The 25,883-nt window shown below is 49.2% G+C and overlaps 2 protein-coding genes across 7 annotated transcripts in view; one reads left to right on the top strand and one right to left on the bottom strand.

Moving 5' to 3' along the window:
* The first annotated feature begins 355 nt into the window (after positions 1-355).
* LOC123020709 (interferon alpha-inducible protein 27-like protein 2A) lies at positions 356-7,563 on the top strand. 2 transcript variants are annotated; one of them, XM_044424802.1, is made up of 5 exons: positions 356-526; positions 4,434-4,494; positions 5,808-5,837; positions 7,093-7,254; positions 7,343-7,563. In XM_044424802.1, the coding sequence occupies exons 2-5, from the start codon at positions 4,491-4,493 to the stop codon at positions 7,429-7,431; spliced, it is 285 nt and encodes a 94-aa protein (XP_044280737.1). In that variant the 5' UTR covers positions 356-526; positions 4,434-4,490; the 3' UTR covers positions 7,432-7,563. The 2 variants fall into 2 exon arrangements, with proteins under 2 accessions (XP_044280737.1, XP_044280738.1); XM_044424803.1 differs by lacking the exon at positions 356-526 and adding an exon at positions 1,969-1,998.
* A 3,091-nt stretch (positions 7,564-10,654) lies between these two features.
* ZMYM4 (zinc finger MYM-type containing 4) overlaps positions 10,655-25,883 on the bottom strand; it is a 63,807-nt gene continuing 48,578 nt past the window's right edge. For 4 of the 5 annotated variants that reach the window (XM_044424797.1, XM_044424800.1, XM_044424798.1 and 1 more), the window contains 12 exons: positions 25,627-25,771; positions 24,797-24,918; positions 23,789-23,957; positions 21,670-21,723; positions 21,022-21,201; positions 20,734-20,828; positions 19,054-19,225; positions 18,444-18,595; positions 16,732-16,843; positions 15,540-15,788; positions 13,882-14,008; positions 10,655-12,573 (listed from right to left, as the gene is read on the bottom strand). In XM_044424797.1, coding sequence (XP_044280732.1) covers positions 12,366-12,573; positions 13,882-14,008; positions 15,540-15,788; positions 16,732-16,843; positions 18,444-18,595; positions 19,054-19,225; positions 20,734-20,828; positions 21,022-21,201; positions 21,670-21,723; positions 23,789-23,957; positions 24,797-24,918; positions 25,627-25,771 — 1,785 coding nt within the window. In that variant the 3' untranslated portion in view covers positions 10,655-12,365. Of the gene's footprint in view, positions 12,574-13,577; positions 13,698-13,881; positions 14,009-15,539; positions 15,789-16,731; positions 16,844-18,443; positions 18,596-19,053; positions 19,226-20,733; positions 20,829-21,021; positions 21,202-21,669; positions 21,724-23,788; positions 23,958-24,796; positions 24,919-25,626; positions 25,772-25,883 lie in introns of all 5 variants that reach the window. The other variant, XR_006414192.1, reaches the window with a different exon arrangement.

The raw sequence follows: 25,883 nt of genomic DNA, 5'->3' as shown, positions 1-25,883 counted from the left end.
GAGCTGGTCCAGCTATGGATCTTCTCCTGTGAACCCAGAAGGTATCCTGCGGTGGTGGGATGTGAAGGTGCAGCAGCAGGGCGGCAAGGCACACACTACGGGGGTATCGGGCAAACCCCATAGTGCGCCCCGACACCTGCGGGGCAGAGGGGAGAAGCGCCCTCCCCACCGGGGCCCAGCTGCGCAGTCCTGGCCTCGCGCGTCTGCCGGGACTCGGAGAACGCGCGCCCCCGCCCGAGGCGAGCGGCGAGCAGCGCAGCGCGGCGCGGCGCGGCGCAGCGCGGCGCTGCGCGTCCGCGCGGAGGATGAGGTCACGCGACGCGGCGCGGCGTCCTCGGTTTCGTTTCCCGGCTCCTGCGCACCCTCGGGGGAAGCGAAACGGGCCGGCCGGGTCCTTCGCGGGCATTGGCGGGACGGGCTGAGCCCCCGCCCGGCCCGCCCCGCAGAGGCGCCCGCCCTTCCCCTCGCGACCAGAGTGCGTGCTGGCGCGGCGCAGGCAGGCGCATCTTCCCGGAGGGGACCCGAGGTAGGAGCCGCGGCGGGCGCTGCGAGGGGATGGTGGGAGCGGCCGCGCGGGGAAGGCTGCGGCGGGGAGGCAGCAGGAGCGCTGCGGCGAGGGGGGCCATGCGCAGGGGCTCATCCGGGCGCCACCCGCCTTACCTTTTGCTCTCGGCCGTGGCTGCCGCCAGGACGCCTTTCCCCGGCTAAAAGCGCAGGCGGGGGTGAGGCCCGGCCGCGGAAGCAGATGCCGTCTTGTTCCTGCCTTAGGATGCTGCCGCGGCGTGTTGCGTTTAAAATACGAAACGGGACAAGCTGTCAGTAGATAGCCTTTTCGAACGGTCGGCCAAAGTTCAGTTATTCTTCGAAGAGAGAAGAATATAGAAGGAATGAGGGTGTTACCGAACTCAGCCAGTCAACCGCTAGGGCAAACCTTGGTGGACCCCAGACCTGAGCCAGAGGGAGCCTGCGATATGAGACTTAGAGCCAAAACCAGCTTCATTCTAGTGCACTATAGAATAAAGGAAGACGAAAGGGACTGTTCCGCCCAAAGCAGTGTCTCGACAGTTGCACCCTGGTATATGCGTTTTCTACCCTAGATAACCAGTTAGGTCACCTAATACACAACTAATGTATCGATACATCAATGAAGCCCCACATCCCCCGCTGTTAGCTTCAAAGCAGCAGAGGGTGGCCAGAGAACTGGCGAAGGCAAGGTAGGAGCTGGGCGCGGGGGGGGGGGGGGGGGGGGGGGGGAAGGGGGGGGGGGGCGGGGGGGGGGGGGGGGGGACCAGGGAGAGGAAGGGAGGCGGGGCCAGAGGGGCCAGGAGGGAGCAGAGGGGCGGGGCCAGCAGAGCAGTGCACTGTCCGATGGATTAGGGCATGGTTGACTGCTCAGTCTTTTCATCAAGGACATGGAAGAAGGGGTGAACAGTCTGCTGATCAAATTCGCAGAAAATGCTAAAACGGGGGCAGTGTCCACAACTGAGGAGCAGGTACTCCGGATCCAGAAGGATCTGGACAGCCCATGGAGGTGGACAGGAGACAACAGGATGGCGTTCCATGTGGATAAGTGCAAGGTCTTGCACTTGGGGCATAGGAATGGGTGTCATAAGTACAGGTTAGCAGACAAGTGGCTGGAGAGCAGCACTTGTGAAAGGGACCTTGGGGTTCTGGTTGACTGCAGGCTAAACATGAGTCAGCAGTGTGATGCGGTGGTTAAGAAGGCGAATGCCACCCTTGGTTGCATAGCCAGAAGCGTGGCTTCTAGATCGAGAGAGGTATTACTACCACTCTATACGACTCTGGTGCGCCTACAACTGGAGTATTGTGCTGTTTTGGGCCCATTACAGGAAGGATATAGCCATGTTGGAGTCACTGCAGCATACGGCCACAAGGTTGGTGGCCGGTTTGCAGGGGATGCCATATGAGGCGAGACTGAGGGAACTGGGCCTCTTCAGCCTGGAGGAGACTCCGAGGGGATCTATTGGCAACATACAGGTTTGTGAGGGGGTGTCACACGGAGGTGGGTAGAGACCTGTTCTCCCCTACAGAGGAGGGCAGGACATGCTCCAATGGAGCAAAGCTCAGGGAGCCAAGGTTCCATTTGGATGCCAGGGAGCACTTCCTGACAGTCAGGACCCCGAGGGTGTGGAATGGGCTTCCACAGGAGGTGGTTGAGGCCCCATCGATGCGGGTGTTCAAGAATAGGCTAGACATGCACATGGTGGGCATGTCGTGAGTGGAGCTGGCTAGACCTGGAGTCAGACTAGATGGCCTGGGAGACCCCTTCTGACGCATTCAGTTTCTATGTTTCTAAAGAGTCCTTTCTTCTGTCAAGGACCAAACATTTCCCATGTTTATTTCTTATCTGCTCAAGATTCACACAGGCTTGCCATGTTCTTTCTCCCTGCACTTTTGCGACTTTCATGGCGGCTAGAACCAGTTTCCACTGTCCCTTTGATTACTGTATTCGAGGTCAGGCTAGCCTGTCAGCTGTGGGTTACACGAAGTTCATTTTGTTTTTATCCTTCCCTCCCTCCTGGGACAGTATAACTGTGGTGTTTTTACTACATGGCCTCCCTCTGACTAACTCTTCTTGGGGCCTTCCTCTGGCCAACTACTTTTGGGGTGTTTTGGGGCGCTGCCATTGGCAACAGTGCTGTGACTATTCTCTACTGGCTTACATCGAGATGGCTTGGTGATTATTTCCCCTAAGGAGCCAGAACTGGGGGTGGGGCCTGCATTGTTTAGCAACAACTAGAGAAAAGGAGAGGGGCCCTCGAACCCCTCCCATGTTTTCTTGGTATCTTCTGGATGCTTCCAGATGGAGGGGCCCTAGATGGAAGACGTAGAAAGCCGTGGCTCCTGGACCACTGCAAAAATGGTGCTTGCAGAAGCAAAGCCTCACATGGGAGCTTTTCATACTACAGAAAATCCATTGAGTAAGGAAAAATGGAACAGGAGCCTGGAACAGCTGCTGGTGGTGCATGGAGCTCTCCATCACACATAGGATGAAATTCGAAGCTGAACTATCGTTTTGGGCCTCCAGATGTGGAGTCATATGTAATAAACCTTACTGAAGGCTGCTCACAGTTCACAGGATCACTCCGGCTGGATGGGTGCAAGACCTTGGCCTGCCCAAGCTCCTCAGCAACTGGCACCACAGGCATGCCCCCTCTGGTGCAGGAGGGAGCCCACAGTCAACATGGCTAGTAGCCATGGGCAGCCTCGACTTCCATGACTCCGGCCATCTAGATTTAAAGCCATCTTCTTGGCCGAAAAGATTTGTGGCCAGGGCCAGTTCCCATAGCAGTGCCTTCCATGAACTCATCCTTCGTCGTGGTATCTGTATCACACAGGTGGACTTTGCTGCCACAGTGCAAGGCCCAGATCAGAGGAAACTTCTATAGCTTAGCATCTCGGAGTGGGTGGGAGCCCCCAACCCCTGCCAGGCCCCAGGATAAGAAGGGTGGGGCTCCTGCCCGGTCCCTCAGCTTTCTGAGCGCACGTCCAACTGCACTGATTTGGAATCAATCTGCAAGTCGTTTTGCTTCTAACCTTCCCACACTTTTCCCCTTGCGTTCTGTTCTCTCACGTTCCTTTGGTTTCTAAAAAAAAGAGGGTTTTTTTTCTTGTTTTATTTCATACACCAGCATTTTTACAAATCACAACTGGACCTTTGCTAGTCCGAGATTGCCTTTTTACCATTTTCTGGGCACGCGCGGATGTCGCACCTCGCGACAGTGATCGGCATCCCCACCTGTTGTGCATGCGTGTTCTGGCAAGATTCCCAGGCACGCACGAGAAGCTGGCCATTGTGGCCGGACGGGTCGCTCGGATCTTGAGAAGGAGACACCTGAAAGGGAGTTGGCCCAGCCCAGCAGGGCTGACAGCTTGAGCTCTGAGGATGAGACGGTCCTTGAAAAGGACTCAGCTCCAGCTCCAGCTGCAGTCCAAGGCCCTGCTCTGTGCCTGCTAGTTGAAGGGCAGCTGAGCGGCCCAGTCAACCCACCCGTGTGGACAAAGAAGAGCAACAACAAGCCAAGGGGAGAGGTTTAGAGACAGGGAGTCCACTGGATGGAGAACTCCAGCCCCCTGAGGTGGGCCTGACAGTTCGTCATCACAGTCACAGGGTGTCCCAACTGGACTCCCAGCGGGAGGAACGCAGGTGTGCCTGTTCCTCCCAAGTTTCCTCCAGTCTAGGCCTTGTGCTGCTGTGGCAGAGCCCACCTGTGTGAATGCACAGATGACTATTCAAAGGTTGGCAGCTGCAGGTAAGCAACCTGCCTTCCCTCAGAGAAAGGCCAGATTGTTTCCCAAAATTCTGCCCTGGCGCTGATCACTGGTGCATATCCCCGAGGTTCCTTATGCATGCAAGGCCCTCTGTGAGCCATGATCTGCTTTGTGAAATGATGTGTTTGTTGTGTAACTAGGACTCTGCTCACGAGGTGAAAAAAGAGACTGAGAAGGTGACAAACAGAAGCGAAAGGATGAGTGAGTGCCATTTTTCTCCTCTCTTCTTCCTGGCCTCCCCTATAAAGGGGCTTTGCTGTGTCCCCTACATGAGTTGGGTCCAGGACAGGTTACTAGTTCTCGCCTCCTGGCCTGCTGGTATCTTTGTGGCATGTGGATCAGGATCCTTCAGGGAGAGTCCCCTGCCACCTCAGTGCGTGTCCATTTCTCTTTCCAGTCATCCCCTACCCTTCGTTGGTTGGGCGCTTTAATGCAGATTTAAGGGGCAGGTTTACAGCCTACCCATAGCATGAGATGGTGACTCTCCCCATTCAGTGTGTGTGTGTGGGGAGGGGGGTGGTGGTGATGACACAGCTTGTACCAGCTTCCTGATAGAGAGGCAGAACAGGGATGCCAAAAGCACTGCCCTCTGGAGGAATCCCAACACTGCCCATCTCCTCATCCGTATGGAAGTTAGAAAGTTACCCTTGTACCAAGCCAGAGAGCATCTGTACAGTTTGCATGAAAAGAGGTTATTCTTCATGGTACCTCCAACATGGACTTATGGCAGCAATTAATTGGGTCAAACTGCGCATCTAAGCAAGAATGTGCAAGGAATAGGGTATTTACACCCCTAACAGCTGCAATTGGGAGCTAAGCAATGCTTGGGCCCGAACACTTAACTAGTAGCTCTTAAAAAACTTAAGTCTGCAGAATCAGGGAAGTGTTTTGCCCTGGTTTGTAGCTCAACCCTCTAGGCTTAAGAAGATGATGTAGCACCTGGGGGCAGCCTCAGCAATCTAAGGAAGCCCAAGATGGATCTTCCCAGAGCTGCAAGTCTCAATTTTTTATTTCTCTAGTGTGATGGAGGCCACTCGACTCTCTGTTTCCATTCAGTGGGCAGAAGTTGGAGCATCTACTTGCTTCCAATGTGGACTCATCAGAGAGTCCGACGACTAGATAGAGGTCTTCTATACAGCCACCCTGTGGAAGTTCAGAAAGGGTCATTCTTCCACTCAGGGGTCTGTGAAAAAGTTAAACTGTTTTGGGTAGGTGTAAGCGAATTGTGGCCCTTTAGATTTTGTGGGACTGCAGCTTCCAGCAGCCCTAGCTGGCAATGAGGAATAATGGGAGTTGGGAGTCCGGCATCAGCTGGAGAGACAAAAGTTGCCAAGGCCCTGCTCTTGGGTATCAGAATGAAGCGTGGGGAACAAGCTTCACAGCCAGCCATGAGGTCTCCCATGGCTTTCCCCGCTCTTGGGGTCACAGCTGGCTCTATTCTGCTGGGACTTTTTGGTATGTGCTAGGTGCCAAGATCTCAACCATTTCACTAACAAAGTCCCTTTTTTCTTTAGATATCCTAGTTGGAGCAGCTGCTGGCTTGGGTAAGTTTCTAATTCTGGCCTCCCATAGCCTTGGAATAAAGGTCGTCCTGAGATCACGAGCTGGACCGTTCCTGGATTTTCACTGCCTTGATCAGTTTGCATGTAGGGAGAAATTCTGTGGCAACTGCAGCTTGCCAAGCTGACTCCCTCCTTGGCAGTGCAGGCCAAAGCAGAGGGTAGCGCTGCCTTAATTTCAACAAACGCAACAGCCACTTCAGGGAGGTCTAAGCACATACGCCTTTGGGACAAGGACAGCCTGCTAATGCTCCCATCCAGGTGACAGACAGGTGGCTCACCTGTGAGTGTCGTGCTTCGCGTGGTCATCGGGTGCGGCAGCACAAGGCCTCGAACAGAAGAGAGACCTCTGTAGCCTGGCGTCACGCAGTGGGTGGGAGCTCCTCCACCCCTTCCGGCTCCCAGGATAAAGTGGGTGGGTGGCTGCTGCAGGCTGGGGCAGTGCCCTTTCTTGGAGGCAGCCCTGTCCCCTGCAGATGCTCCCTTGGCCAGAGCAGCAGCCCTCTTGGGCCGCTTCCCGGCCCTATGCGGCCCCCAGCCAGCGGGATGGGGCCCCATCAGACTCTGCAAGTCGAAGGCGTGCTGCCATAGGGCAGATCGAAGCTGGTCTTCCCGCTGCTGGCGAGTCTATTTGTGAAATGCCTGCGCTGCGGGCAGGTCTCGACTACATGCCCCGGCCATGACAGAGGCGGCACGGAGAACGGCTGCCTGCTGTGGGCAAGCACATGGCTCAGAGGCGCAGCCACAGACGGCGTGGTCAGGGGCCACGGTGGGGAAGCACACAGGCGGCAACAAAAGGCAGTGGCGAAAGGGGGAGGGCGGAGCAGAAAAACTCACGGAGCAGGGATTGATTTCAGGGAGGAACATATATGGAAGTAAGAAACAGGGAAAGAGAGAGGAACGTATTTGTGTCAGGAGGGGAAATGAGAGGAGCAAAAGTAGTACTTGCAAAGCAGTCTGGTCCAGCTGATGCAAGTGGTCGAAAAGGCGCTGAGGGCCTGGACGGGAGGCCCAGCCCCGAAATCCCAGGGCCTGGATGGGGTGGGGGCTCCTGTCCACTCGGTGATCTGAGGCTGCAGCAGTTCCTCCCACTGCACCTTGCGCCGCTGAGGCAAAGCTTGCACGGGTGATGCACAGAGACCAGGAAGAAGAGCAGCCCGTTGTTAGCACTCGATTCAGGCCTTTCCGCTCAAGTTTGCAACAGCAGCACGCAGCTAACACGGCTTTTCTTGTTATATAGGGCTGGCCACTGTTGGTATCCCGGTAATCACTGGAGCCCTGGGCTTCACCTCAGCTGGCATTGCTGCTGGATCGGTGGCTACCAGCATGATGTCAGCTACCGCAATTGCCAACGGCGGAGCCGTGGCATCTGGCAGTGTCGTTTCCATTCTGCAGTCCATCGGTAGGTCTCCGTCTCTAGACCTGGCATGTTAATAGTGCAGGGGCTTTGCATCTTGGAGAGGATCACCTGTCGCTTCTCTTCATCCCAGGTGCTGTGGGGCTGTCGGCTGCAGCCAAAACTGCAATGGCAGCCGGAGGAGCACTGGTGGGCGCCATGGTATCTCAACCGAAAGACTGAAGCTACTCTTACTTCACTTTCACAAGGTGAACGGGATACTGGTGTGAACTGGCATGGAAGTACAGGAACAAAGACGCTCTCCTCTGATACCTTATACCCTCTAGCTTGCCACAAAATAACCTGCTTAAACTATTGATTTGCATGCGAATATTCCTTATAACAAATTCTTCCCAACAGAGGGAACAAATTTACACCAGCACACAGTAACTGGGTGGTCATGGGGATGAAGGATAGACCTGAGTTTCCCCTGGGTGTGCCCATAGATGGATTTTGGAAGGAGGTGACCCTGAAAGCCCACACCAGCACCTGTTCACATTCTTATAAAACATGATGAAAGGGAAGTTGCTTTTTCCTTCAGGGCTCCATTCTGCCTACTTTGTGCATGGAGACCATTTTTCTGCAGAAAAAAGCCTTTTCCACCCCGCATTGTTTGGCTACTGCTCATGCCAGGGCAGAGACAACAGTAACATGCCTCCTGCACTTGTGGCTAACAAATTGCAAATCTTTTTATTGCCAAGTGTGCATGAAATACCAAGGTTGTTCACACAACAGGGTAGTGCCCGAGAAGTCATGGCATGGGCAGCCACCCTCCAGCTGGGTGAATTTGGTGTGAGTTACACCACCCTCACTAAGCTTTAAACAGTATTTGTGTGACTTGTTTATCGCTGATAAAACCCATTTGTTGGGTTTGCAAACATAAGGTGCTGAATAGGCAACACAATGCCTGTGGGGTGGCATTGTGGGTTAAATAACCTATGATGATGCACAGGGTATGGTTCAAACATGGTCAATCATTGTTCAATCTTTTTTTTACAAGACACCAGGGGAAAATCATCTGTAAAATGGTTAGCATAATTGTGGAAGTACCGTTTCACCCTTAGGCACCATGCTGAATTCTAGGTAGTTGTGGTGCTGTCTCAAGCCAAGAGGTTGGCAGAAGTCGTCTTAAGTGCTTTTCTCAGTTTATGGGGGTCTCAGTTGTTTTCTGTATGTGCACCTAAGCCCCAAGGACTGCATAGGTCTTGCCTCTGGACTGCCACCCCCACAGCTGCTCACTCTGCAGATGAGCCAACGAAACTTGCATTAGCAGAAGCAGCGCTCCTTCAGGACACGAGGGACAGAGCTGGTGCGCACCCACTAGAGAGCCAGCCCCCATCTTGAACCTTCACCTAGACCCTTCCTACCTCCAGCAAGCAACTTAAGGCCATTTTCAAAAGGCAGTGTTCATGAGAAATTATTTTGCTTACATAGTTCAGTGGTTCTGGCAGCAGCATGGGAGAAGCAGGGGAATTCTGCCCTCCAAATACGGCCAGAGGGAGATCTTTTGCACCAGCTCAACTTGCAGTCCCCTAAAACGTGGCCATTTCCAAACACATTCGTGCCCTTGCCATGTTGCTGAAATTTGGCAGCAGCTAGGAAAAACAACCAGTTTGGCTAGCCGTATTTTGGGTTTTACTAGTTTTGTTTTAAAATGATGTCCTTGTGTCTCCAGTGCATTTTGACAGCAAACTGTGGGTGGGACTTTGAAAACCCATGTTTTTTCTCCTCTCGTGCTGCTGTCCCACCAAATTTCAGCAGTGGCTTTAGGAGGTAGGGGGAGAAAGGGCCAGAGGAGGCTCCATGTTGCCAGTCTTGGGGAAAAACACCAAATCCAACTTCCCAGCTATGTGGTTTTGGTCTGCCTGGGGCCAGGGTATTTTTCCAGCTTTCTGTCATGCCAGATGGCAGCCTTGGTTTCGCCTACCTAGCTGAAGCTAGATTTGCCACAGGGCAGCCTTCACTTTGGAATTTACCCACACAGGGCAGTGCGTGGGGACCACTACCCAGTCACACCATCTAAGAATCAGCAATCTTCCCTCCGTGACGGTGGGATGCTGGGGGTTACAGATGGACCAAAAACAAAAGGATTAAAAATAGCTCATAAGGGCCAACTAAGGACAGCACAGCTGCCAACTCTGTTTTCCAAAATGCATGCATATAGACGTGTTCCGTAATACCTGCTAGGACAAATAAGTACGGCAAACCTTCCAAAGGATACTTGGAACTGTGCTTATTGGCCTGCCCACAGCGAGTCAGAAGCAGAACACTTGAGTATCAATTGCCTTTGCTAGAAAGGAATCTCTTGACATGCAAGCATGTTCAACCCTGCAGCTGTTGTGTGAAGGCAAGTCCAGTTGTCTGGAGGGCACCAGCTTTGAAAATGTGGTGCCACAGCTTTGGACATAGTGGACTGGACCCCAACAGAAAAGAAAGGGGGCTGTCTCCATGTGCTGAGCAGACACTTACCTGAAGCCTCTGCCTGCACAGGCCAAAGCGGACCTGGGTCACGAAGAAGGTCCTGGGTCTGTATCGCTCGTCGTGGAGGAAGACGCTGCTTGTGCAGAAAAATCACGCTCCTGTCCTGCCAGCTGTGGTAAACCAGCCCCCCCCCCCCAGACCCTCTACAACACAAAACAGGGATTCTTCCAGGGTGCTTCGGAAGCAGAAAGAAAACTTGAACTCATCCATCATATACAAATATACTATTTTTATTCTAAGGGAATTATTCGGTTAACTTCTATCAAGGGAAAACCTGGGGAAATCATTTTTTTCTTAAGAAATCAAACAAGATGGTTTTGCTATTTCCCTTGCTGCTTATTATTCCCTGAAAGAAAATTCACACAGTTTCTAATGGGGTGGGAAAAAAACAAAACAGTTTCTGACCGACATAAATAGCTGCACTTCTGAGGACTTCCCACCTACTGTGGGCTTCTCAGTAGAGAGGAGCAGGACGCTGGGCAGACTGGCATGCAACCAAGACACCACTTGCCTTGTTTCTTTACAGAGCCACACAGTAAATGGATTGTGTCTGTTGAGAAATGGGGGGGGGGGCTCATTTTAAAAAAAGTGAGGGAGTTTATCTTTTTTTACGTTCCAGAAAAATGTATTTGTTGTCAAAACCCATAACAGTGATCTGCTATCAACTACTTATTCATACGGCTATGCGGGGGGGGGGGGGGGAGGGTGGGAGGTAAATTAGTATTTTAAAACACCTAGAAAAATTAATGTACTTCAAAGTGGGATTTTACTGGAAAGATCATAGCCCAGTAAAATTTTTTCCTCCCCTCTGCTTTCTAATGTTTACCTCAGGATACTAAAATGAACAACCGTTGATCAGCAATGACAAACATGGGGAAGGGGAAGGAAAGAGCAAACCAGATTGTACAGAAATCAAATGTGGGGGTAGGTGCGTTAAACAAACTTATTTCACACAATTTTCTGTATTTCAAAAATACACCAGTGAACTTCATTACAGGCAGGGGACAGGACAATCAAGTACACAACAGCAAAAATGAGAGAAGACTACGTTCTCGTTTTATTGTTGTTACCTTCCTTACTGTTAAAAAGAATACCACAAACACACACACACAAAGGAGGTTTTGTTCAGCACTGGAGAGATCAACCAGAAGGTTTAAAAAAAAGAAGCCAGAATTCCATTTTAGAAATTTGAAGACTGGACAAAACTGCCAATAAAAAGATACACAATTTTTCTGCTTTTAAAAAATAGTGTGGATTTTCAAAGTGACCTGCAAGACTGAGAAAAAGTCTTAAATTGGAGACGCATGGTGAGAAGGATTTGACCTAGATAGGGGAAAGCACCTTGCATTTTGGGTAAAGTAGAAGGACCACTTCTGGAGAGGGAGGGCAGAGGGCAGATGCACCCAACTTCTCTTTCAAATTCAGGCCTTATTTTTTGCATGGCTATTTGAATGAAAGTGGCAAAATGAACAAACAGACCAATGACCCTACCCAAGGATTACGATGCAGTTGGGCATTTTTGTTTTGTTTTTTTAATGAAGGTGGGAAAATTAAAAACTAATAATAATCGTCTAAGGCTCCAAAAGGCTCATTCCTACAGAACATTGAAAAAACAAGAATTACAGTAGAGACACAGTGGAGAAGCCGCCACCGCAACAGATTTAAGAAGAAACTGAAGAGACAAGGGGAGGGAGACACATTTCCTCTGGAACCATTTCTGGGCATCTTAGCATTTGATATCAATCTAGTGGGTGGGGTGGGCGGGCGGGCGCAAGGGGAGAAGAAGGGGCGATCCTGTGCCGAACCCTGTTTGTCTGTGTTGGGAGGGCACAGGTGTGTGGATTCACCGACACTCTGGAATTACTTTTTCATCACAAAGCAATTTGCAAGGAGTTTTGGCCTCACTCCGCTGCCCAGTAAGGGATGCCAACAGAGCCAGTGTTTCAAACAAGAGGAAATTTCACAGCATCCCACCAAGTTTTCCTGTCCAACGGCTGAGTCCATTGCCCCAACTTCTGGCTAAAACAGACTTACTGAATGTCCAATCTGAGGTGTTTTTTTTTTTAAGTATAAAAGGGGAAAGGGCAAGGAAGGGGAACTGGTGTGTATGTTACAGATGGCATTTCCATTTGTTTCCACCTAACTACGTTCTGCTCTGCATCCTATGGCAAGTGTTAGGAAACCCCACATAAATGTGGGCAGCAGCTACAATGCAAAAGCACCCAGGGGTTTAATCTAGCTTCTTGGCTTCCATGGTTAGGAGGGAAAAATGTACGCAACAGGTTTCTTTCAAAAAAATTCATAATTGGTCTTTATCCCACTACAAGCACCACCTTGCAAAGGAGGGTGAAGAAATGGGTCTCGAGTCCATTCTGAGTGTTGTCAGGATCAGTCGCAGCCACTGAGCGCTCCCTTTTCTTGCAGCTCCTGTCACTTTGTTTCCTTCAATTCTTGTTTTGCAAACTGTTGCAGTTCACGCTGTGCCTTCTGAGGGTGGGTATGACACGAGAGAGAGAGTATTTTCCAAAGGCTGGATGCATTCACAGTTTGGTGCTTTTGCAAGGTGTGTTGGGAAGGGAAGGAAACAAAAAACAAACAAAAAACAAAAAAAGAGATAGCTCCCCCTTTGCCCAACTTTAGTCTGAAAGCTCAGGATCAGAGTCCTCTGGTTTGACTTTGGCAAGTTCTTCGTGCACCTCCCTTACCATAAGGATACGCGTTAACATGATGTCCAAAGTCCCAGGATCTATTGGCATAGTGGAATACCACATGGGGCTATTGGGGACACACGAACGCTCTGGCTGGAGGTAAAAGACGTCACTTCTCTGTTTCACACTTTCGGAACTGTTTGTGAGAACAAAAAGGGGCTTGTGTAAGTCACCAGTGCTAAGACAACCCACAAGAATACAGGTGCATGGAAGCAGTTTGGGCATTACACTAGGCAGCAGAGTAGAGTAGGAGTGTTAACATGAAGGGGCGGCAGAGAGGAAGCGGGGGCAGGACAACAGATGAACGAAAGGGCAACCAAGTCCAGCAGCAGGCAACTGGTTCTCCCTCTTCCTGCAGCTGACCCATGCACTCCCTTCTATCCCTGGCATATGCATTGTGTGTTGCAGCTCCCAGAGGGTTCGGAAAAGCGTTCTTCAAGGAAGCACGAATTCAACATACAGACTCCTGTTCAGCTGTATGCGCATTGGCTAATTTTCACGGGACAGTCTACTGGTGTCCACTCTGATCTGTTCACACATTCAGCCCACCCACTTATGCATGCAGGCAAGTTCGGACGGCAGCCCAGTCAGCATCCAAGCAGGGATAATGCAGGCAATCGGCGTGTAGGAAGCACCAGAGAGCAGCACTGATCAGCAATGTACGCCAGGGAAGCACGAGTCCACACCACTCTCCCTGCGCTCTGGAAGGCCACTCAGGGCATGGATACACACTCACTACTCATTCCGTGTGGGTGGGCAAGTGAATCCACAACTCTTAACCCGGCTTTCTTTGCAGAAGGGGCCACAGATGCACGCGGCACACGCAAGTGCACACCCTTACGTGAGCATGCACGCCACAGCAACACACTCGGGGCGTCACAGCTGGACAAGAGGGCTATCGGGATCCCTTAACGGGGGGCGGGGGAGGGCTGAAGGGGCAACTTCCCAAAGGCCATACAGGAAAAGCTTAGGAGAAAGCTGAGACTCAGGCCAAGGATGCTGCGCTTCACAGCTCCAGAGCTGTGTTCAGCCTCCAAGGGAGGGACAGCCTGTGTTGTGGTGAAGTTCACGAGAGACTAGCCGTAGAGACGCACTGCCTCGAAGCTCGATCTGGCCTCCCAAGGCTTCGCTAAAAATTACCTGCTGACTGGGGCAGTAGAAACACGCAACTGACTGGGATCAGGGCAATGTCTAACGCTTGGGCACTTTTGCTCCTCTCCCACTTACTAGGCCATCTGCTACTGCAATTTGGTTCTCGGACTGCAAGAGAATTCATGAATATGGTAAGAGGGACGCCTCCAGAGAGACGGGGTGGCAAAACAGCCCCTTCCTTTGCTATCCGCTCCGGGCCCTCTCTGCAAGCAGAGCCTCTCAAAACCAATCTTTGGAAGGGAGAGGGAGGGGGAGGGGGAGAGGGAGGGCCAGGAGAGGAGACACAACTCACCACTTGGACAAGTAGAATTCGTAGAGCCGGACGGGGCATCTCAAGGGGTTGTCAGTGTTCTCGACCATCTCCACTGCTGTTGGGACCTCTTCGCCCTCGTGGCGTTTTCTTTTGCCCACTAATTTATCTGGAGATGGGACAGGAAAGGGAGCAATGGCACAAGGACAAAAAGAATTACTCTTCGGCAGCAAGGAAGGGTTAGAAGTGATGATTCCCTGAAAAGCACTCCTTATTTGTACAAAATGAAAAAAGAGTTCTTGGGAAGCAGCTCCACCAGACATCTTGCCCATAAAAAGAATGGGTGGAAGTGGGAAAATGGTCTGGGGTTGTACCACTTCAAAGGTGTTTCATGTTTTGTTTCCCACATGAGCGGCAGCCAACCATGTGCTCTTCCACCAAAGCCTCGGTCCCTTCCCTATATTTCAAATTCCATTTGAACACTTAAGGAAAGGCGTTTTAAAAAATTAAATCACAACTGTCGGAGCATTAAGACCATTAGGACTGCTGGCTGTGAATGGACCGCTTACGAAGGGCCCAGCTTTTGTGAGCCCCCCCCCCCGCCCGCCCCGCAAACACTTTGCAATGCTGCATGCAGTGAGATTCCAGCAACATAATTATGTGAGGGAGTGCCGGAACAACCTCTGTGTTTCTAAAATTAGCTTAGCATTCAAACCCCCTAGAAACTTAGACTCTGCAGAACCATGCAACCACAATGAACTGAAAAGCCCTCTCATTTTTATTTAAAATATGTATGGATTACTTTTCTACTCAACTCTTCACGGCAGTTTACAACCTACACAACTGAAACTACATAAGAACTCAAGAGCCAGCATGCAGGACCAGAGCAAGAGGATCATCTAGGTCAACGTTCTGTTCACACGGCAGCCCAACCAGCTGTCCACAGAAACCCACGAGCAGGCAAGGGTGCCAAAGCACCCTCCTCGCCCACTGGCTTGAGCAACTGGTGCAGGGAGGCACGCTGCCTCTTGCTAAACGGCCATCCAAACCGGCAGATATGGACAGCTGCTTCCTCCACAACTTTGCTCAATCCCCTCTGAAAACCATGCAAATTCAAGGCCATCACTCCATACCAGGCGACTGAATTCCACAGCTGAACTAGGCACTGTGTAAAGTCCTTCCATTAATCTGTCCAAATCCCCCACCCATCAACTTCAGGGGAGGAGCCCCGAGAAGACGAGTACTACAAGAGGGAGGAAAAGCTCTCCCATTCACTTTTTACACTCCTTGCATCATTTTGCACATCTCTATCCTGCCTGCCATTGTTTCTCCGCTAAACGATCTCAGTTGCCCTAGCCCCTTAATCCTATTTGCTGTGCTTTGCTGCATGTTCCTACAAGTCCTTTTTGTAGGGTTGGGGAAAGCACAGAATACTAATACACAAAAGAACCGTCAGAACAACCCTTCCCACCCAAAGCAGCCTTGCGCACATACTCACAGCTAGAAAATAAATGAAGCTGTTCCAAATTATTATCCAACCAGAACATTAAAAAAGCAAAAGAGCATACGAAAGGACATAAGCGGACCCCTGCCGATCAGACCAAACAGTCTACCATTCTGTTCACCCCATGGCACACCAGCTGCCCCAACTGCAAACCCACCAGTCCAACGCTAACCCCAAATAACAGCAGTCCACCCACCTGATTCTACCTCCTGCTTTTGAAAAGGAGGGAAGAAACGTAAATAAGTCAGCTTGGTGTTGTACTTCAGGGTCCGGGTGCGTCGCATGACGTGGGCAAAAGAGAGCTTCATGTGCTCACTGACATTCTTGAGCTGGAAATATTTGGTGTTGAAGAAGAGCAGCGTGTTCAGGAGGACAATGGGGGAGTAGGCGCCCAGCTGCTTGCACTCCCATAAGTGCTCCTCTTCAATTCTGGAGAACATGTACCCTACAGAGATGGACAGAGAAGCAGTCAGCCACCTGCCAGTGGCCAGCTGCGGGCCCATTTTTATTGCCCAATAAAATGTTTGCTTGTTCGTTTGTTTGTTTATTATAGCATTTTTATGCCGCCCCCGTCGCAGAAAGCCTCAGGGCGGCTTACAAAGCAGACTAAGCAAACATAGAATAAACATTAAAAATCCAGAGCATCTCGGCAATAGTGTAAAACCAGTAAATAAAAACAACAATTAACAATTAAAATATCGTTTAAATAAAAAGGTCTTGGCCTGGTGCTGAAAAACAAATAATGATGGCGCCAGGCAGACCTCTCTGGGGAGCGCATTCCATAGGTGGGGCGCCACCGTATTGCTGTCTTGCTCAAACAAGTTCTGAATCCTGCCCTTTGCAGACAAAGACACTGCGTGTGAGACTGCACAGAGAACATAAAGAACGGGAAGATAAAGGTCCGGTAGCACCACAGAAGGCACATAATCTCTGATCCATCTTAAGTTCAAGTGGATAGCAAGATAAAGAAGCTTGGGATTGTGGTAGTGGTCCTAGGCATAAGTCTGGCACAGGTGGAACGTGGCCACAGACCCCATCCCACTAACAATGATTACCTGCCAGACCTCTGAAGCTGAAATACCCTACCTGGAGAGCAAAAGCTGATCTTGGATGGGGGTACCAGTGTCTTAATTATTAAAAGAACCTGAATATGCATTCTTGTTTTATAAATATAAAAGGACCCCATGCTTCACAGGGGCACTAGTGAAAAAATACACTCTTAATCTTTAAATGTAAAATATTTGAGATGGAACATAAAATCATGATCATTAAAAAGCAATCTAAGCAAGATGGAGGTCAGCCCCAGCCCACCCCAATAAGACCCTGTTCTTCCATTTGTTATGTCCCCAAGTACGTAACAACATGGACAAAACAAGCAGCCACTTTACCACTTGGAAGTATTGTTGGCTCCCAGATCTTCAACAGTTTCGTAAGTTCAATCATAAACCTGGAGTAGGGCTCGGTAAAAATGTTATCTATTCTACCATTCTCAAATAGGTACTGCAAGAGAAGAAGGGAAAGTAGGTCAATCAAGCACAGTTTGAGGTTTATGTAGAAGTGGGCAGACAAAGCCCCTTGGTTCCAGGTGAAGTTTTGTTCTCTTTTCCGAACATGAGGACTTTCTGCATTCTTGGAGGTAGTTACATTCTCCAGACGGTGGCTGGCTTGCGAGAAGGGCCAGGAAACGAAGCTGTGCATACCTACACTCTCTAGATGTTCTGGAAAGGCAAGAGCGTGCTGTGGCTTTCCCTGTGGCTAAAACACCTGCCAACAGGCACACGCCCACTCACCAAACGCCTGCATGGCTGCTCAGAAAACACTCCTTTCCCAGCAGGCAAGCTGATGCAACTGCCAGAAAAAAGACCAGCCCAAGAACCTCAGCACTAGGCAGGGGTGGGGCCTGAGCTCCCAACACAAGCCCCTCTTTAAACCCAAGTAAAGACTGCTCTGGAAGCAGCATAAATAAAGACTGCACTTCATAGCATGCCAGCCTCGCATTTTAAAATACTGTTTAAATCCTAAGAAATGAGGTTCAGAAGAGGGAAGACTCTGGTGGGCACCAAAGGAAGCATCAGCAGGTACATGGCTGCCCCTGGGCTTCCAATTTATGCAGATGGCATGCCACCACCGGCACTACTTTCCACCAAGGCTTGAGATGTACAGAGGGGCATTCCCAGCAGCTGCTTCTCAGCTCTGGAATCCTCTTTCCCCAAAGACTTACCAAAACCACAAGTTGCACCACTTCCAAAGAAACTGTATGTAGGTTTTATTCAAGCTGTTTTTTGTGGCCAGGGATATGCTTGTATAATGAGCACATTGTTTCCCTCCCTGCCTTTTTGAGATGGAGTTTGTACTAAAATCCAATTAAATAAATCTATTAAAATGCTTTCAGCCTATGTAAAAAGCTATCCTCTGTACAAAATTGGGAGAACAAACCTAGCCTAAGCTTAGTAACACCTAAGGTCAAAGGGGTGTTACTAATATTTATTTCTATAATTTACATATCATTACCTGTATCAGGGTATACTCAGTATGGCTTACCAAAAGTTTGCAGTGCAATGCAAGAAACATGCACCTCAGTAACTTAAAAGCAACAGACAATCAGAAATGCATAAAGAGCTGAAACTAAAACAATAAGCAAGAACAAGCCCACTGAAATAATAATCCATTAAGAGTTGGAACGAAGACAACATGTAAGAATGTGCAAGCCCATGGATGTGAAAGCTTGCCTACACAGGCAACAAAGGGGCCAGGTGCACTACTTTTGTGAGCCCATTCTACATTATGGCACCACCACTGAACGGTCCCATCCTCACCCCCCCCACACACACACACGGTGAATGGGAGGGACAGAGACAAAGGTGCCAGATGAACAACAAGTTCTTGGGCAAGTTCACATGGAGAGAAACAACTGCTGAGATTCCTGAGCTTCGGATTAAACCCGGAAACCATCTGGCAATGAGTGAAGCTGGCAAAGGACTAGCATGATACAAACCAATCTATCTTGGCTACATACATGAATCAATTTTGCTCACCATTCCCCAAAAAACAAATACAGAAATGAAGTATTAAAAAAAGCCTGAAGGGAAAAAGAAATCACCTGCTGAATTCCAAGGCACAGGTATAAGATGCTGTCAGGATCATACTTTTCCCCATTTGGTCGCCGCACCTCCTGGATAAACTGGCACAAGCCAAAACTCAGCTCAGAAAAAGAACAAGAGAGGATATCCTCTTTGAGCTTCACAGGCCGAACTGTAAAAAAGAGACATCAGGCTCTGGTGTGAGCAGAAATATTCAGATACCTAACTCAGTTCTCATGGACACCCATTCTTTCCCCTTTCCAGTCAATGATCAATGGAGAAAAGGAAAGGATTGAATTAATAAAGTAACAAAAATTACTTATAAAAGCTAGCTTTATAACCAGAAAGCTCCACTGGAATGATGCACATTAACAGATTATCCCATTTTGGCTTGAACTGCTACAGCAGCCAAGCCAAAAGGACAGAACTTCAGAAGACCTGAGAAAATAAGAGGACTAGGACTGGCTGGAAATCTAATAGCTGATAAGGACACACAGAAAGGAATTTCATGGAACATTTTGAGGCAAAAAGCAACTGGAGGCTTTATTTCAAGAATTATGCTGCTGAACAATGAGGGATTGCTCTTCTACCTCCACAGTTCAACCTAGAACAAAAAGAACAATGCACTACCTCCGAATTTCAGGTCTCCTTGGTCGTCCTGTGCATTCTTCCATTGGACCCAGTTCTTCCAGGCATTCACCCCATACATGTACTTGAGACTCATCCCGGAAACGGAACAGCCTGGGTAGGAGCTCTGCACAAGCATCCGGGGTTCCACGGAGACTATGGACTTCTTCCTCCCCTGAGGGAAAGCCAACACACATGCAAGGGACTTGCCAGAACTGCGAGCAAAGGCACTGTGATCCTGGGCAAGAGAGGGTGTGAACCAAAACCACCAATGCCCTTGATTAAAGTAACTGCTTTCAGGGTTAGCAGGTGGCTGGTGAATTAGGGCCAACTCTGGTCTAACACCTTTCTGCCCACCCACTCCACCACATGAAAGCACTGGCGTGGAAGACGCAACGGCTGTGGCGCTTGCAGATGCCTGGGGAAGTGGGGATGTTGGCTTGCCGATTATTCTTTCCCCATCCAGTGAACTGAGGTGCTCACCAGGCATTCATTTCAGTCCTACTGACCAATGGCCGAGGGAGCAGGAACAGAGGAACTGCTTATGTGATTGAGCGGGTGGTAAAATAAGAATGCACATTCCCCACACTATGTGGTTAAGCTCAGTGTGGAGTGATGGTTTAAAGTCTCAGGCTTGGGGAACACAAGCTCAAATCCCCATGTACCTATGAAGTTCACTAGGAAGTCTTGGGCTGTTTGCTCTCTCTTTCTATCTCCCAACTTACCCTACCTCACAGGGTTGCTATGAGAACTTGGAAAAAGGGGAGCGAAGAGTCATGTATGCAGCTTTAAGTTCCCTGGAAGAAATGGCTTGGGAGATATAAAAATGTAATTAAATAAATAAACATGACAAGGCATAAATGTAAATAAACAAATAAATTCCTTCCTGATCACAGAAGCAATTTGGAAGCTTTACTTAATAGATTAACAGACAAGGCACTTATTCCATTTTTCAGGGGTGTGGCAATAATCACTTGGAACATAATTTTGCTATATTTATATTTAATATATTTATATCCCATCTTTCTTCCTTTCAAGGAACCCAAGGCTGCTTACATAATCTTCTGTTTTGTCCTCACAACAACAACCCTGTGCAGTAGGTGAGGCTAAGAATCTGTGATTGGCCAAAGCCACCCAGTGAGCTTTGTGGGTGAGCGGGGACTAGAAGCCAGATCTCCCGGGTCCCCAGTCAAACACGCTAACCAACACACGGCTAGTGGGATTACCGAGATAATAAAGATGTCATGCTTCGAATATTTTATATGCATCACATTTGTATGTAGATGAGCATGTGGTCTGTAATAGACTCAACAGCAAGAAAGAATTAAATACGTATGTCCCAACATTCTATTTGCCTTTGACTGAAAGTGAACAAGAAAAAGATGGTGGAGAATTGGGCAGGAAGAAAGGCAATGCATCAGAAATAGTTGGGTCTCCTCCTTACTCCCTGTCTTAACTGGGACCCATTTTTGTGGAGGAAGATGTGGGGGTGTTCCACACCCTTGACTAAAACCCAGGAGTTTTCTTAGAGAAGGGACAAATGACGAGAGGCAAATTAGAGGTGGGTTGGGAGAGGGCCAGGAAGCAAGAGGAATCAGAAGGCGGAAGGAGGAACCCGCACCCCAAGCTTCCGTCGCAACCAAGCCTTTCTCTAGAAGTAAGAAATAAGGTGAGTGATCTTACCCTTCTTTTTGGCTGTGGAAAACCATCTCTGTGTCTCCGTCTTGCTCGTGCACGTGAGTGAAGACCTAGCCCTTTGCTGACTGGGTCAAAGGAGTCTAGTTTTGAAACAAAAGCAGAGATGTGGTGGAAAGGTAGCAGCCAGGACAGCCTGCGTGCAAACCAAACGGCTCTCAAACCATGGGTCAGTTCAAGAGTGACTCAGCACATGGATGCAGGGACCACAGGGCCATGGCCCGGGGTGGCAACACATTCCATAGTTGGGGGCATTTTCTCTCAATGCTGACAAACCTGAAGGGAAGTCGGCCTCCAGGTCCTGCTCCAGTTCCCCTTTGGAGAACTGCCTCGGTTCGGGCTCAGGCTCGGGCACCGTACTTGAGCGTAAGGCATAGTGGTTCAGCTCATCCTCCCAGCTGTGAGGAGTTGATACTGCTTCGGATTCCAAGTCCCCACTGTATGTGCTGCCTTGGTCTGCAGATGAGAAGGAAAACAAACGGTGGTGAGAGAGAAGGCCAAGAGGCAGAGACAAAGCACAGCTGGCTAGTCAATTCCAGCCACACTCCTGGTTGCCTGTGGGAAGCACAGTCAGAGTCAAAAGGGGCTTTGTAGACATTTACTCCAACCCCCCACTAAACCCAGGAAACCGAGAACTAGAGCATCCCAAACAGAGAGTGGCCCACACCTGCTTGAAGATCCCCAGGGGGAAAAATTCCACCACCCTTAGAAGTAATTTCAATTTCCACTGCTGATCTGCTTGTACCGTCAACATAGTTCTCCTAAAGATCAACCTTCATCTAACCTCCTATAACTTAGAACTTTAGGTACTTATTCCTCCTTATTTTGTCCTGACAGTTAAGGCAGCAATGAACAGGCATCAGTAAACTCTTTGTGCACTAGTAACCGATAAGCTTATTTGCCATGCTGAGCTGCATTACCAACCTTTTTCAAATATCTTGGGGTCCAGGAACAGTTCATGCTCAGAAGTTTGAGAGCCTGAAACAAATGAAGAAAATGAGGATACTCCAATGCAGCTAAAAGCAGAAGTAAACACCCAGCAGCAATTCAAAAACTTAGCAATTTCCCATGAACTCAACTAATGTGTCAGACCACTGGTCTACCAAAGGCTGCCACTGCCTCCTCTGAATGGTGATGGTTCTACAGGAGCTCGGGCAGAGATCGCCACTGTACCTGCTATGCAATCTTGTTTGAGCAGACATGAAGTGGATCAGAGCAAGGGTTTTCTGCATAAAAAGCTAGTGCTTTACCATGAAATTGTGGCCTCTGACCTGCTCATCCCGAACCTAAGCAGTGCTAAGTGCCGCGGTGGTTCTGCTGGCTCTTTTGCTTAGAACACGGATATGTCACCCTCTGTCCAGTGATTTCAAGGCAGTTTACATTTAGGTAACTAGTTACAAGGCCTGGGAAATTTCATTGAAAACTTGCCCTGCGTCCTTCTCATTACACTTCAGCTGCCCTCCCATTCAGTCTGTACTACCCACCTGAGCAGCTTTACTCCCAACGCTCCAAATAACACTCCAAATAACTCCAGATAAGTAATTGCATGGGAAACTGCTTTGTCTGGTTCCAGAATGACTTGAGATTCCAAAATGTGTGTGCACAACATGCACCCACATCTCCTACAGGTTTTGAACCTGATCCTCTCTCTTTGGAAGATTAACATAGCAACTTTCTGACAACTTGGAATGAAAATGTTTGCCTTTCCTGGCAAATTTAACTCCCCATCCCTCTTTTGAATGTTCATTCTCTCTCACTGGGTGAGTGCACAGGACATGGGAAGGCTTTGGGCTTACAACCCACATATGTTGGCTTCTTTATCTCGGGGTTGCAAAGTGCCCGGAAGTTATATTATATTATATATTTTATATTGTTAACTTGTTTTATATTTTTTATTGTATACTATTTTAATTGATAGATTTGTGAGCTGCCCCGAGGCTTCGGCGAATGGGGCGGCATAGAAATTTGCTAAATAAATAAATAAATAATGCCTCCAGTGCAGTCCTCCTACAGGTATCTGAAGGACACCACAGGAATGCCAAGGTGCTTCTCTCTCCCTGTCACAATTGTGAGTTATATCATGGTTTTTTATAAAGTGACTTTAAGATTATGGTGTTGTGCATAAATCCCCCTCTGAACTGTCCCATTTGCAAAAATGGGGCAGATAACATTAAAAAGCTTGGGGGGGGGGATCCTGAGGCAGGTCCTGGCCAAACCCAGCATTCCCCTTTTAATTTTCCCCACAAAGCCAGGAGTTCATCAGGCAGAAAGGGTGGAAAGAGACCATTCTGCAAAGCTCAGTCCTGCTTTGCAAGGAGCCGCCTGGTCCTGGCTCAAGAATGATGGCTCCATGAATGGAAGAACTACTACATTCGTGCTGGGCATTGAAGAGTTAGGTTTACTCCTGGTTTTACTGGCAGCCACCCAACCCTGGCCAGTAACTACTCCAGAGTCCCATTTGGAACTGTACCTGCCCTGTTTGTCCTAACACAGCATCTGGGGGGGATATAAGAAGCACAATTATTTGTGCACAGAAACCTGAAAAATAGTCTTTAAAATGTGGAAGGGGACACAAGGGCAATCTGTCCAGGATACCAAAAGGTCAGCCTACTTTTGTGATCACAAAATTCCCCCACTTAAAAAGAAGTCAAGCAGCTGCAAGCCAGAGGGTGTTCTCAGTCACAGTGGGGACCCTTTGCCGGCTGCCCCCAAGGGCCACTATGGAACTTCTGCTGGTGGCCAGCAAAGGCAGTTGGCTACTAGTCACTTGGGCAGAGCGGCAAGTCTTTCCCCATCATTGCCAAGCAGCACCGTACATTTTGTGCTTAACAATGGCTTCTTGTGTCATTCATGCTCATACTTGGTTGTGTCAACTAAGTCCCACAAGCAGCCACAGCTTGCTGCAGTAGCGGGTAAATCACCCTGGCCTTGTGCTGGGTTTGAACAACACGCTCAGGCACCCCATCTTCACAGCCACGTCAGCCTCTCTCGTATGTTCTTCTTCAACAGTGTCTTAGGGTGCTTTGAAAGAAAAACCATGCACCTCCTTGGGAGTGTTCCTTGTCCTTCTCATCCTCAGCGATCATTTCCGCCATCTGTAGGAGATCCGCCTCAAAAGGATTGGCAGAATTCTTCTCCTTGACATCTGGAATGGTTTCTACTGCCTTGCCACTGTTCTCCGGGACCGGTGGGATGAACATAGGAACTGGGACCTACAGGCAAGGGTTGATCCAAGCAGATGGAAATATGTGGCAGCGAGGGAAAACAGACATTTTGGGGCTATAAAAGCACATTCCAAAAGAACTTCCCTTTCATGAGGAACCTCTAACAATACAAGAAGCTCCCTGCATCAAAAGCTTCAGCCATTGGGCGGTATAGAAATTAAGTAAGTAAATACAAATAAAATAAAATTTCTTACAAGCCTTGTAAAATCAACTATAATAACCTTCTTCAAACAGGACCCTCTCTTTCCTGGAACAAACCTCTACCAAGATTTGGCCCTTGCAGTCTCAAGAGAACCCCAAGCCTTTAAAAAAAAAAAAAGAAAGAAAGAAAGAGAGAAAGTCTTCTATCAGCTAGCACATCCATTCTGGCATGAGCCTTTGTGAATTCTCGGTGCTTTGTCAAATGCTTTTTCAAACCAGGCATCTTTTAAAATCAGATGCACTCAGTTAACCCCTGGCCAGTGATTCAAGCAAGGCCCATTCCACAACCCCTCAGAGGTAGCCATGGTCCGCTCCCAACAGCTCGGAAGCGAAAGTGGAGAAACGGTGGCCCACAGCTCCCCAGCAGGACCGCCAAATGCGGAAGAAGGAGAGCGTCTTACGCTTCTAAGCAAGCGCATGTACTTGGGATCCCTTCCCTCTTCGGAGGCTGTGAGTACGCTCTTCAGCGTGCTACACCACTGCAGGCTTGGGGCAGTGCTCTTCCCAGGCTCCCCTGCCAAGGCGCTCAGTACAGCTGAGCCTGACCCGACGTATTCTACCATGCTTCGGTCTGCCCGACTCTGAAGCCCCCATCGTAAGGCCAGGGTGCCAAACACATCACTTACAGGTACTGGCATTCCCAGTGGAACTGGCGTGTACTGGGTGAAAAGGTGAAGCGGGAGCGGCACAAATACTGGTACAGGAACAGGCACCATGATGATTTTGGGTGGAACGTCGTCTTCTTCTTCTGCCATGATAAATGTAAAAAAAAAAAAAAAAAGAACCTTGGAGAAAAGCAGTTCATTCGTTTTTCTTTAACTTTTCTGTGCTAGCCACAACTGCTGTACCTAATTCTTTTTTACTGTGGAAGCCCCCTTACACATTCACTGGGACTCATCCATACATGAAGCGCTCACAAGATAATTCCAAGGCAGGGAAAACAGAACAGATGACCCAATTCTCGGGTTGAGAGACCTCTGTCCTGAAAGCCAAATTGTTGCTGTGCTGAAACTTTTGCTGGAGGGCTTGGAAAAGGCATTTTTAAAAAGCGATGTGGGGGGAGAGGTGAACCAAAATTCCATGTGCCTGTACCTGGGGACTCGATGGTCTTCTGCACTTACCCATACCCTCTACCGTTCACAAAAATCAGGGACCAAGTTGCTGAAGACCTTCTCCCATCCCCAGGTAATGGGGCCTCACCCACCCTCCAATCCTGGGGCAACACTACTCAAGCTTTTTTATCTGTCTCAGCAACATCCCCTCCCACACTGCCATCTTCCTGGCTGGCTTGCGTGCGTGCTTAACAGAATTTTTTTTCTCATGGACCCCAAAACTCATTCAGTACTTGGTGACTTTTTTTGTTAGCGCTAATAAACATAAAGGTGGACAATAAGTTAGGATTTTCCCCAGTAAGAGAGCAAAGCAGCCATTTGGCACTTTAAAAAAAATCACATACCTGTTTGGCATTCCTTATGCTGTGTGTGCGGTTTGCAGGATGTGGCCTTGGTCTGTGTGATGGGCTTACACAGCAGGGCTTTATTCTTGAGGAGCCGGGGAGGCTGTGAGGGGGGCAGCTTCAAAGCATCTGTCTGGGTACTTGCCTGGTTTAAATTAGAAAACAGGACTCAGGAGCTATTTGCAGGTTCTGCTAACGAAGCAACATCTACACACGCAATACTAACCCCAGACAATTAGAGTACAACCTTATGTGTG

This window comes from Varanus komodoensis, unplaced genomic scaffold (assembly GCF_004798865.1).
Source record: "Varanus komodoensis strain SLA01 unplaced genomic scaffold, ASM479886v1 scaffold15, whole genome shotgun sequence".
NCBI classification, from domain to species: domain Eukaryota; kingdom Metazoa; phylum Chordata; class Lepidosauria; order Squamata; family Varanidae; genus Varanus; species Varanus komodoensis.
This window is presented reverse-complemented; position numbering and strand designations above follow the sequence as displayed.